This window comes from Canis aureus, chromosome 29 (genome assembly GCF_053574225.1).
Source record: "Canis aureus isolate CA01 chromosome 29, VMU_Caureus_v.1.0, whole genome shotgun sequence".
NCBI lineage: Eukaryota > Metazoa > Chordata > Mammalia > Carnivora > Canidae > Canis > Canis aureus.
Window position 1 is genome coordinate 26,761,744 of NC_135639.1, and position 13,154 is coordinate 26,774,897.

The following is a 13,154-nucleotide window of genomic DNA, read 5'->3' on the forward strand; positions in this document are numbered from 1 at the left end:
GGAGGGAGAAGCAGGCTCCTTGTAGGGAGCCTGATGTGGGACTCGATCCTGGGATGAGATCACGCCCTGAGCCAAAGGCAGATGCACAACTGCTGAGCCACCCAGGCGTCCCAAGGAGTTAGTTATTAATTCTCTCCTATAGAGCTCCCATATACACACGTATATACACATATACATACATATATATGTGTGTATGTGTGTATATATATATAGATATAGTGGTAAAATCCCAGATCTCACTCATTCTCATAGTTCTCACTATTGCCTATATGCTGCTGATTACTGTCTCTATTTTTAGCTTTAACATCCTGTCATGAGACTCAGAGTTGTATACTCTAACCAGTTGCTGAAGATACCCACTCACACATCCCTAAAGTACCTCTTGCTTGACATCTACAAAATGTTTTCCCTTCATCTGTTTTTTTTTTTTTTTTTTTTTTTTTTCATTCATTCCCCATCAGAATGGGCTCACCTGTTGTCTCAGTCACGCAGACCAAAAACTTGGAAGTCATTCTGGACTCTTCCCCCTTATCTTTCATATCCAGATAATCCCCAAGATCAGCTAATTTTGCCTCAGTTCATATTTCTCATACCTGTTTTTCCTTTTTTCCTCCTACTGCCAATGTTCCCATTATCTCTTACCTGAACTATTGCAGTGATGCCTTCATTCATTCTTTTGACAAATGTTGGTTAGGCTCTGCTGTGCCGGGCATTGGGGATATAGAGGCAAATAAGACATGGCAACTTGCTCAGAAAATAGGTAGATTAGTCCTCATTTGTCTCCTTCCCTTCAGGCTTACCATCTTTAAATCTGTCATCCACACTGATACCACAGTAATATATCTTACACTCAAATCTTTCTTGCTTAAAACCCTTCATTAGTTTCCCTTCACTAACAGGATAAAGACCAGCTCCCTAGGTAGCCTTGTACAGCTTTCATGATCAGCTCCCTGTTTATTCTCCAGTCTCCTCTCTTACCACTGTGCCTCACTCTGTACTTCCATAATAATAAGCTACTTGTTTTTTTTTTTTTTAAGATTTTATGTATTTATTCATGAGAGACAAAGAGAGAGAGAGGCAGAGACACAGGCAGAGGGAAAAGCAGCCTCCATGCAGGAAGCCCAATGTGGGACTTGATTCTGGGTCTCCAGGATCACACCCTGAGCTGAAGGCAGTGCTAAACCGCTGAGCCACCCGGGCTGCCCATAATAAACTACTTGTATTCCAACTCCACACCCAGGTCCATGTAGTTCCTCATGTGTCATTGAGCATGCTATTGCCTGTCTAGAATTCTTTTCTTACTCAAGTTTTAATTCCTACTGATTTTTCAAAATATAACCCAACCCTGAGGAGTCCTGGAATACTCAGGACTGAGGCTGGGTTGCTCAGTGGTTGAGCATCTGCCTTTGGCTCATGTTGTGATCCTGGGGTCCAGGGATGGAGTCCCGCATCAGGATCCTCGTGGGGAGCCTGGTTCTCCCTCTGCCTATGTCTCTGCCTTTCTCATAAATAAATAAAATATTTAAAAAAATAATTCCTCTTCTCTATGTATATTTCTGTCATAGTAACCATTAAGTTAAAACTATTTGCTTATTTTTCTCTTCCAGTAGACTAAAAATGCCTTGAGAGCAAGGGTCATTTTTTTCTTGAATTCTTTAAAAGCACAATGTTTAGCACAGAGTAGGCCCTCACTATGTGTTTGTTGAAATAGCTTATTTTGAAGCTTCATTGAGCTTCCAGCATGCTAAATCCTATTCTTCATTCATTCTCCTCCATTAAATGTAAAATATTTCTTTTCTTGTTCTTCTGCTATAGTGTGTGAGGGTTTCATCTTTTGATTAGTTTGGGTCTGACATCTTATTGTTAGTACAAGTGATATACTCCAATCACATTTTCTAGTGGAATTGGCCAGAGTGGAAATAGCTAGCTTGGTAGGTAGCATATATGACCTGTGATAGCTGGTAGTGGTATTGTGTCTTTGTTGTTTGTTTAGTGTGCCTGCATCAAAGTAGATATACTTTACCTACAATTATTTAATCATTATTAATCTTTAACTTAACCACTTATTTTTCTTAATTTAATTGACTTAATTTAATTTAATTGACTTAATTTTATTTAATTAGTTTATTTATTTTCTTTATTATTCAACCATTAGCCTTTTATTTTTAAAATTTATTATTATTTTTAAAATTTTTACTTATTCATGAGAGACACACACAGAGAGAGGCAGAGACATAGGCAGAGGGAGAAGCAGGCTTCATGCAGGAAGCCTGATGTGGGACTTGATCCTAGGACTCTGGGATCATGCCCTAAGCCAAAGGCAGATGCTCAACCCCTGAGCAACCCAGGCATCCCTATCAGGCCTTTTAACAATTTACCTCATTCTAATCTAAAAGTTTATATGAGGATGAGAGACTGCAAATACTTATTTGGTAAAGTAGTGAATTCTTCATTGTTCTGTGCAGTTGTTCTAAAGCATTTTTCCCCAAATAGCTATACTTTGAAGTCTTCCTTTTCTGTGTCTAATCATGCAAGGCCTAGACCTACGGGGACGATATAGTTGCTTCATTGTATATTATACATGTGCCCCTGTGTTATATAACCCAGAGTTGGACAGAGACACAGTAGAGATATTTGGTATATTTTAATACTTAATGGATCTCTTTCTCAGAACTTGATGGAGAGTTTGGATTCATTGCTTTGTGCAGAAGGTTCTGAAAGTCTGAAGAGTTTATGTCTGAAACTTCTCCTTTGCTTAGTGACTGTAAGTGACCCATCTATATGTTTCTCTATCAAGGGTATTATCAACAGCAGGGGCAAACTTATTTGAATACTTGAGCCTAAAGTTAGAAAGGAAAAGAGAAAAAAATTCTCTGCTGGGGCATCATATCACTCCATTGCATATGAATGTATAGAAGGAAGTGAGTTGAATGGGCTTTCACTTCCTGGAAGCTGCTCTTTGAAGCAACTGCTGGCATTTTTAGCCTGCGGAATACTTGTTATTTATCACTTTAGAGGTACCACTCTTGGAGATTTCTTGTCTTCTGGATCATCACAGATTTCCTCTTCTTACTAGGTCTTGTTTGGAAACAGTTTTTGTGACTCTGAATATTTTTATTTGTTCTGATTTTGATATAACTGGAAGCTGACCTATACTGTTTAGTGGGAGAAGAGTGGGGGGTGTTGTTCATTTACTTCAGGTGGTTCTCTTTCCCTGCCATCACTCAGAGATTTCTGGATCTTAAACTTCTTTCTCTGGGTTTGAAAATGAAACCCAAGAAACTGTTAAGTAAATGCTTACGTGAGGGTGTGAGAGAAATTCAAAGATTTGGGAAGTTTTAGTTTGCTAACTTCTTACTTGTCTAGTGTCTGCCTACTCAGGCTCTGGTAGCTTCAGGGTTGCTTATTAAAGGTATACTAAATAGTAGTATGTTTTAACATTTCTGATTCTCTTCGATGGTAGGGGTGGCGATATATTTGAGATAACAGAGTGCCTCACTATAGACTTTAAAAACCCTTTTATTGCATTCAGGTGACAGATAACATCAGCCAGAACACTATCCTAGAGTATGTAATGATCAACAGTATATTTGAAGCAATTTTACAGGTAAGTCACCTCTTTCTCTTTTGGATAAACCATGTCCTTAAATCTTCTCTGTCTGCATTCCTAGGAATTAGGAATTGGCACTCATGTACTTCTGGTTCATGTTACAGATACTGTCTCATCCCCCAAGTCGCAGGGAGCATGGGTATGATGCTGTTGTCCTCTTGGCTTTGTTGGTGAACTATAGGAAATATGAGGTAAGTGGGCCCCTTAATGGACAGTTCTAATCTTTCTATAATTTTCCTAAATGTCGCCACTCCTAGGGCACTTTGTTATTTTGTTTAATGTAGAAGATGTGTTCTTAGTAAATGGTATATAGATTACTTTTAACCAGATTCTAAAACTTCTATATTAAATGCATGGGGCAGAGGATATGGTCATTTAGAGGAATCCTGTGGTGCAACTTCTAATTAAGTAGGTAACTATCCCTTAATATAGTAGTTCCCAAACCTAGCTTATTAAAATCACCTAGGAACTTTTCAAGAAAAAAAAAAATACTTCTGGGCTTTACTCTTGATACACTGAGTGGGAACTGGGAATCCGGTTTTGTTTTTTTCTTTTTAATTCCCCTGTTGGGTATGATGATTAGCCAGAATTGGGAACCACTGACCTAATGCATCTGTTTTGAAAGATTGGAATTTTGTATATTGGATTTCCATGATGCGATCCACTTGTGTAAGTACCACTGTTGGTCTGGGAACTCTTTCTGATTTATTTATTTTTTATTTTTTTTAAAGATTTTATTTGTTTATTCATGAGATACAGAGAGAGGCAGAGACACAGGCAGAGGGAGAAGCAGGCTCCATACAGGGAGCCCGATGTGGGAATTAATCCTGGGACTCCAGGATCAAGCCCTGGGCCAAAGGCAGGTGCTAAACCGCTGAGCCACCCAGGGATCCCCTCTTTCTGATTTAAATGGAAAATTGAAGACAGAGCCTTACCCCTGTCAATTCTAGAGTTCTCTTTGTTCCCAAATTAATCAGGGAAAGATTTATAGGTTTTGGAGCTGAAGAGCAGAGCTCAGAGACTTATACTTGGTTTCATGCCTCTATGTGATTCTTCTCAAAAGGCAGAATGTACAGAAAAGGAATGCCCTTAGGGAAGACCAGGGGCCTCATTGGGGCCTATTTGGAGGAATAGGGAACATTTGGCACTGAGTGCTGGACACTACGAATACTTTACTGAACCTAGAAGTCGGGAGCTGCATTGAGACAACCTGACTTTCTTCACTTAGCATGTAGCAGTGCTATGAGCAATGGGCTGGCTGGAGGGAGGCTTTTCACTTCTGAGCTTCTGGATCTTCACTTAGTGTTTTTATTTTTTTTTTTCTTTTTTAAAGATTTTTTATATTTAAGTAATCTCTACACCCAACATGGGGCTCAGACTCACAACCTCAAGATCAAGAGTTACATGCTTCACTGACTGAGCCAGCTGGGTACCCCCACTTTGTGATTTTGGAGATGGTTCCTAGTGAGGTTGAGAGTGATGGGTAACACAAAGCCTAGAGTCTATTCTAGGCTTTAAGGAGAATACAGTAGAGGGGAGGCTGTGAGAAATATTTAAAAAGGGATTGGAATATGTAGAGCAAAGTTAATGTGTTATAATTCCCAGGAGCTGATTGTTTTCATTGTAGTAGAGGAACTGACAAATGGTGTTAGAGTGATTAATAAATATGTAATTTATCACCAACACCTGTTTTACTGGTGAACTGAAGGGGTTGACATGTTAGCCATTTTGATCTCTGTCATGTGTAATATAGCCTCTGAGGCCTTATTACAACAGCAACAAAAACAGCTGAGGAAAAATGCTGAAGACAGTTAATGGAAGTTGAGTTATATGTGATAGGAAAGTGTCATCATCAGTAATGAGTGTTTTCAGAACATTCTGCTGGTTGCAGGCCACTCAGAGGCAATGGCTTGGCTTCTCTAAATGTGAACTGAACCCTGGCTCAGCCCAGTAGGGCTCTCTGAAATGTCAGCCTGAAAAATTGGATATGGCCAAGGAACTAGAGAAAATCATATTTCTGGAGCAAGGTATGCATCTCCAGTCTGTCAGAAGCCACGGGAGAATTAATATAGTAGTCAAGGGCAAGCAGGCGGGCATAATTTATCTCGGCTTTGCAGCTTTTGATATAAGTCACTCACCAGAAACCATTAAGGAAGCCTAGTGACCATGGAGCAGGAAAGTTTTTGACAGGAACGTGAGGAATTCCAGATGAACATAGCAAAACCAAAAGCTGGTGAAATTTTATGCAAACTAGTATGAGAGGGTGTATGCTGGGCAGAATAGCATTCTAGCTCCCACCACAATCTATCCCATGATGGATGGAGAAAGTTGTCACCTTTCTAGTGAGGTACGAAGGTGCCAGAGAGGCTGAGTGCCCCCCTAATCACAGGGAAGGCAAGTAAGGTGTTGAACTTAAAGAGTGGAAGTGATAGAAAAGATTTTTTTTTCTTTTTCTTTTTTCTTTTTTTTTTTTTTTTTGACTAAAGAGCTTTCGTCAAATGTAATAAAAATGTTAATGGAGAAAATACATAGCTACCAATCATTGAGCCCTTATTGTCTGTCAGATACTATGCTAAGGATTTTATTTTTATTCATTTGATAGAACACAAGCAGGGGGAGCTGCAGGCAGAGGGAACCTGATGTGGGGCTCCATCCCAGGGCCCTAGGATCATGACCCGAATTCAAGGCAGATACTTAACTGAGCTACCCTGGCGTTCCTGTGCTAAGGATTTTATATGTCTTACTTCATTTAAGTCTCAAGAAACCCCGAAAAGAAAATATCCCCATTTTACACATGAGGAAGTTGAACTTAGGTTAATAAATATGTCTATCTTGTCACAATTAGTAAGTAGAGGGGCTAGAACTTGCTTTTAGCCACCTTCCCCTTTTCCTCAAAGATTCTAAAGCATAGAATGTTCTTATTAATCAGATAATCCTCATTATTACCTAAAACAGTGGACTTTTGGGAAGGTGAGTAATAAGGACTTAAAAAAATTATGCCAAGAAACAGTGGCCTGCTCCTTCTGTTGTTCTCTTCATCATGACATCTCCAGGTCAGTCTACTGTTGATTTTCTTTTCTAAGGATCCACTTTCATTGGATCTTGTCTGTTACATCAGCAGGATATAACTGCTGGTTATAAGAAGCAGTGTGGAGAGCCTTCCTCTGTCAGATTAAGGGACAAACAGAGTGGGTTTTACTCCTTGGATTGTGTTGTAAAAAACCTTATTAACACTTGGGCTGTTAAGAAAGCAAAGTTGTCTCTTTTTCTACTCCCAGTTGACATTCAAAAGTTACCCTCAGAAACTTGATTAAATAAGGTCTGTGTGTGTGGGGGGTGTTCTAAGTCTCAGTAATGAGTTTTCTTGGTTGCTGTAAAAACTACCAATATTGTTCCTTGCTTCCCTTGGGTTAGAATTGGTGCCTGAACTAGATGAGGTCTTTCCTCATATCACATGTATGGGATATTTTCAAGGTGAGTAGGTCATTGCTTCTCATCCCACTGGTAGGAGATGGCCCAGCTGCTTAATGAGTTTAAATATATGTCCATTTCCATATGCTGCCCAGCTGAGAGTGCGTCTGGAAAAACTCAAGAAATCTTCCAATGCTATAAGTGATAGGATCATCATTAAATCCCAGTGTTCTGACCAGATTGTAGTTTGGGTAATTACATCCTTTTTTTTAGTTCCCCTGCAGTGTTATTTGGGTATTGGATCCATAAATGGCCTCTCTGGCTGTTAAGCAGCTGCCACTTTCCACCCCCAAGGTGGCTTTGTTCTATGGGTGGGTGAATCAGTCCTTGCATATAGTTTGTGGAATGGTTAAGGAACCTTTGGGATGAGACTGTAAGTTAGCAACTTATAAATTTGTGCCTTATGGCAAAGAAACTTTTATGTTCCCCCCAAGACTGCTGTCCCTGTGGACTCAGATTATTGGCAGGATAGGACAAAGTGAGTTTTGTGGAGTGTTCGCTTCTTAGAAATAAATGGAAAGATGGGAGAAGTAGCAGACACAGGCCTGGGCTGATACAGCCTAGAGGAAAATGGAGGTAGAACAGAACTGGAGTGTGTGTGTGTTTGGTGATTGAGAGATTTACTGGAAATGGAGGGAGTTAGTAGGCAGGATGGGTTGGATGTGGGGATTAGGAGCATCACCTCAGAGAGAGGGTCTTATAGAAGCATTTTTGTTACAACTTTTTAAAATAGCTTATAGTTTCTTAACTAAGTCACACTTACCTTGAGTCTCTTGTTGAACAGTCTGTGAATCCTTATATTGTGAAGCTGTCTATCGTGGATGATGAAGCTACACTTAATGTGAGTATATAGATCCTTGTGTATTGTTTTGATTGCTGACTTGTTTTAATTACTGGCCTTTCAGTGGATATTTAAGAACAGAGAGCAGAGAGCTATTGTATTAATTTCATCTGGCTATAAAGAGGGAATTGGTATTTTGTTTGACTATCATTGTGACTGCCTTGTCTTTTATCTTCTTGTCATGGAAGGAAGGTTTGAGGGGACATTTGTTGTTTATCATGATGAAATGTTTGGTTATATTTCGTATTATAGTGTGCTGAGGTTGATGATCCTGCAGATTCAGTGAGTTATATTCCCAAGAATAGGAATAGGCATAGATGATGTATCAAATCAGCATGATGTACACTTTAAATATCTTACAATTTTATGTCTGTTATACCTCAATAAAGCAGAAATTAAAAACAAAACAAAACCAACAAAACAAACTAGATGATAAACTAATGGGAGAACCCTTCTTGTAGAGCTATCCAGATGGCATTTACAGTCTGACATAGTGAAGCTGGAACATGGAAGATGATCTATATATCTGCTACATATGTCCAGAAAGTTTGGGAAATATCTGATCTCTGAGTAAGGGAGGAAGACAATGACCAGGTGTCTGGCATCTTGCCTTCTTCATGCTTCTAATTTCCCTTATGAAAAAAAAGCATACATGATTCATTTTTCTGGCCTTAATTGATCTTTGTGTCATATTTAGCAGGTTCTAAAGGGAAAATTGATAAGTTACTTTAACATTTATTGCTTCTTCCTGTTACCTTCCTGTTTTCCCATTGCCTGAAAGAGTGATTTGTCTCTATGCACCTTCATTTAGTGTGAGACTCATTGTCACTCTTACTGTGACTGTTTAAGAGACATGTGAGAGCTTTTTGTTTGACGATTCTAACTTAGTTTTTCTCTTTTGAGGTAAAAATGATCCCAGTGAAATTGTCAGTGACCTGGGCTGGTCCATTTCACCCCTCTTTCTTGTTACTCTATTGAGTAACATTAAGATAGTTAAATCAGGAAAATCTGGACACTGGGGCTGTAATTAGTGTTTTCCCTGGCCTGGCATTTCCACCAGCCCCTTATTTCACCTGTGTTGTCTTTTTTCTTCCTAGGGAATGGGGCTTGTGATTGCTCAGGCTTTATCTGAGTACAACAGGTGAGTCCACTGCTCCAGAAGAGAAGGGTCTCATTTTCATTTGAATTGGTTGAGTAGAAAACAGATTTGGCTCCTGTGCTTGGGTGAACTTCCCTTACCTATTCTAGAAGAATATTTTAGGTTTAGCTTCTGGCAGACGTGTTTGCTCTAGCTCAGCTTGATGGTTTTAGCAGGGATTGTATCTGATACCAGGGGAAAAGTAGCCACCAGGTTTGTGTCCATCTTTTCTTTAAGCTATTAGGTACATTCTTTTGCAACCTTTGGTATTTTATTGCAGAACATTTTAACTAGTTTTTCAACCACAAGCAGCCTCTTCATTTAGCCCCATGTATCCTACAAATATAATTTTCTATGTAGAAAAGGTTGCAAAGCACCACATTTTGTACACTTAAAAGATTAAACAGAAAGAGAAAAACATACTGAATTAGCCCTAGTTTGATGGATGCTTCTTTTTCATCAGGGATCAACTGCAACTTCCCAGTGTCCCTGTCTTTTCTGGGGGCTCTCTTCATTGATGCTTGCTTTCCTTCTTGCTTTGAATGAGAAAGGTATCTGGTATACAGTGAATGGAAACCAGAATTTTTCCCAATCCTGGCAAGGGCCAGGCGGTATCTTGCTTGCTCCTCTCCAGACTTTGCTCACACACAATTGGATGAGGAATTTCAAATCTGCCCCATCTCCACAAATAGTTCAGCTCACAGATTTCCCTCCTCTTCCTTCAAAAACAAACAAGATTTTCAGTGTTACAGCCTTAAAGTAATTTCACTGTTACACTTTTCAAGTAATAGTCTGTTTGGGAAATAACTGGATCAGCCATATGTTAGAGCAGTTTCACACGTTTGCAGCTTACTTTCTGAATCTCTCCCAAAGTAGCCAGGCATTTTGATACACGCTGCCTCAAGAGCAGATGCATGCCTCTTTGTTTGCAGGGGAAACTGCAGTGGCTGGCTAGATTGTCATAGTACTTTTGTTTTCTGGAGCCAGTGAATCCTATGAGTGCCCTGCCCTGATTACCTAGAGTGCCATGGACAAAGACATACTTGATAAATAATACTAAAGTTGAATTTAGTTATTTTTGTTCAGGCAGTATAAAGACAAGGAAGAAGAACACCAGAGTGGTTTTTTCTCTGCTTTAACAAATATGGTAAGTCCAACTTGTTATTTCTGTCCTGCTCAGGAATGTAAGCGGTCTGCAGGGGTAGACAAATTTGGACTCAGAAGTTCAAATGTTTGAGATGATGGCATGATGAGGAGAGAGTATCTCAGAGAAGATTTTTCTTTTTTTTAAAGCTGTATCTCTTATATTGATTTCCAAACCCAAGTGAGATGGGGAAAAGAGAGCTTTGATTGCTCTGGGACTGAGTTTTTCAAATTAATTAATTCAGTTTTTTAAAGGCTAAAAAAGGGTACATGTTAAACCACACTTTTGTCTCCTGAAGAGCTGGCTATGCTTGAGGACTGATCCTGCAGAATATTGAAAACAACAGTTTAGATCTGAGCATAGCTCTAAGTTCTTGGTTGACAGCAGACACTGGCCACCTGGTTCCTCATAGCTGGTCCTGTGGTCTAGTGATTGATGCAATAGATTTGAGCCACTCCTTTAAAGATTTAATGGACTGAGAGGTCTGTAGTTTAGGAAAGTTATTGATCCAGTTTGCAAGACTCCTGAACAAGGTTTCTCACCCTGACACAGTAGGCATTTTGGGCCAGGTAACCTGGGACTAATTTTTTTTTTTTTTTTTTTTACTGCAGCACTTTATTTTCCTCACACAATGATGCGTTGCTGGGCCTAATGTTCTCACATGACAGTAGAAAACCAAAATTTGTTGTCATCTCTTAAAGAATTGAGAATTGTGCCTGGGACTAATTTTTAAGAGATAAAGCTAATAGTTCTTAGAATCTAGGCAGATTCAGAAAGTCTTTTTTTCTTGGACATTAGTATTCAAGTAATCAGCTATAGGGCAAGACAGTTTTTGAATTCATTGCGAAAAACAGCCATCCCTCTACCCCCCAAAAAGACAATTATCCCCCCCAATGCCTATGTCTTCTTCCTTTCTTTCACAGAGCTTACTCTGAGAAAAGGATTTGATAAGCTTTTTAACTGAAGCATAAATGCGTAAAGTCTCTCAGAGGTCAGAGCCATATGAATGCTATGTTGGTATTTGGTTAAATAAATTAGATATAATTATACTGCCCCCAGGGATCCTTTCCTTTTGGCCAGGAAGAAGAAGTTTTGTATTATCAAGGAGGTTCCAGCTGCATAGTTTGGGGCATCAGTAGGCAGATGGAAAGATATTTTTACCTTTCCAGGGATGGGCATCTTCGTGCCTCTGATATCACACATATTGGAGGCAGCCTACTCCATTTGCTTATTTGACTGACCTGCCTATGACACAAACTAAAGATTTTGTGATCTAAAAGGTCTCACGTAGACATTTCTGGTCTGAAACTCAAATATTCCCCCAAAGACAGTCTTATGTTGGATGAAATCAGGGTGCTTTCTGTGGTGTTCTTCATGGGTTTCTGACTTGAAATAAGCAACTTTCAGCAAAGATGCAGAGTAATGAGGAGGTCTAGATTAACATTTATTTGCTGTTAGTGGTTACTAACACATTGAAAAAGAGAGCTGGACAAAAGTCCTGATGTTTCTTCTTTAAGGCCCTTTAAGGAAAGACAGATTAGTAGAGTTCTCATTATTTCATTTAATTACTTGTGAGTCTTTGAAGATCTTGAATGTGGGCTGTATGATGGGTGGGCCAAAGTTCCAAGTTCCCTCAGCCTGCACACAGCTTATTTTTTTCACTGACTAAAGGCTTCCTGGCACAGAGCTCCTCTCACATTCCCCTGCTATAAGTATGCAATTCCTCTTTTCTTCCACAGGTAGGCAGCATGTTCATAGCAGATGCCCATGAAAAAATCTCAGTGCAGTAAGTGCCTGACATTCTTTTGTGTGGTGACTTGAACTTTAGTGTGGGTTCTCTGGCTAGATAGGAGAGGGAAACGTTACCTCTTGCTAATCTTTTACAGATTCAAACTTTTATGGTGATTTATCAAATGTTTCTTGGGCTTTAAACGATAATGGACCCTTAGAAACCACTACTGTGGTCATGTCTGTTGAGCCCTAAGAAGCTGATAAATGGTTCCCAGCCCTCTCTGGAATGAAATGAAAGAGGGCTGGGTGTCTGAGCCAGTTAAGGATTTAACTGGATTGGGGTGGAAAAGTGAGAGGGAAAATAGGGAAATGAAGTAGATAAGAACTAGTCCTAAAGAATTAAAGTTAAGGCCCTGACTCCTCTTTATATAAACACAATGATGAAACAAAGGGAACACTAGAAGCGCAGAGGGATTGATAATGAGGAGCTGGGGTGAAATTGCATCTTGATGGTCATACTGTTTTAACTCTTCCGCTTTAAGAGCCTCTCCAATGTGTTCTGTTTTTTTTTTTTTTCTTTAGAACCAATGAGGCTATCCTTCTGGCACTTTATGAAGCTGTTCATTTAAATCGTAACTTCATCACAGTGTTAGCCCAGGTTGGTTATATTAAAATCTCCAATCCTTCTTTTCCCTGAATTTCATACAGATCCACTCCATTGTAAAGCCTATCTGGCTGTGCTTTGTACAGGGCACCTTGCTTTGTACTGGTAAGTGGTAGTGACAGAGGTATATCAGTTGTCTTTGCGTCAGGCTGTCCTCAAATATGTATATTTCCATCTGGAGTTGGAGTGGGTCTGATAACGTGCAAAAAAGTTAATGGCTTTGACTAGTTTACTAAATCTTTTGACCAGTTTCCTGATTCTCTTAGCCCAGATGAGTAGAGATTACTTCATTTTGAGTAGAGGCCATCCCTTGGTATTATCTGCCTATATGGATTTTTGTATTAGGCTTTCTGCTTTCAAAACCATTGTAGAATTACAACTAGAGATAAAATAGGCCAAATCACTTGTCTTATTATTTCACAGAAATAATTTCTGTGAAATTATAATTTCCACAGAAGAAAAGTAAAAAGTATCTTGTCTAGCATAAAGCTAGCTGTTAACAACGACAAAAAATGGTTTACAAATATTGAAAGCAGAAAGTCTGGAATACTGAGT

General features: G+C 39.3%; 1 protein-coding gene across 7 annotated transcripts in view; it reads left to right on the forward strand.

The window, feature by feature from the left end:
• Window positions 1-13,154, forward strand: part of ARMH3 (armadillo like helical domain containing 3) — a 181,024-nt gene that overhangs the window by 24,921 nt on the left and 142,949 nt on the right. For 4 of the 7 annotated variants that reach the window (XM_077877890.1, XM_077877886.1, XM_077877887.1 and 1 more), the window contains 9 exons: window positions 2,672-2,764; window positions 3,533-3,607; window positions 3,715-3,801; window positions 7,177-7,272; window positions 7,866-7,922; window positions 9,020-9,063; window positions 10,147-10,207; window positions 11,944-11,990; window positions 12,518-12,593. In XM_077877890.1, the coding sequence (XP_077734016.1) occupies window positions 2,672-2,764; window positions 3,533-3,607; window positions 3,715-3,801; window positions 7,177-7,272; window positions 7,866-7,922; window positions 9,020-9,063; window positions 10,147-10,207; window positions 11,944-11,990; window positions 12,518-12,593 (636 nt within the window). The remainder of the gene's footprint in view (window positions 1-2,671; window positions 2,765-3,532; window positions 3,608-3,714; window positions 3,802-7,176; window positions 7,273-7,865; window positions 7,923-9,019; window positions 9,064-10,146; window positions 10,208-11,943; window positions 11,991-12,517; window positions 12,594-13,154) is intronic. The other 3 variants (XM_077877888.1, XM_077877889.1, XM_077877892.1) reach the window with 2 other exon arrangements.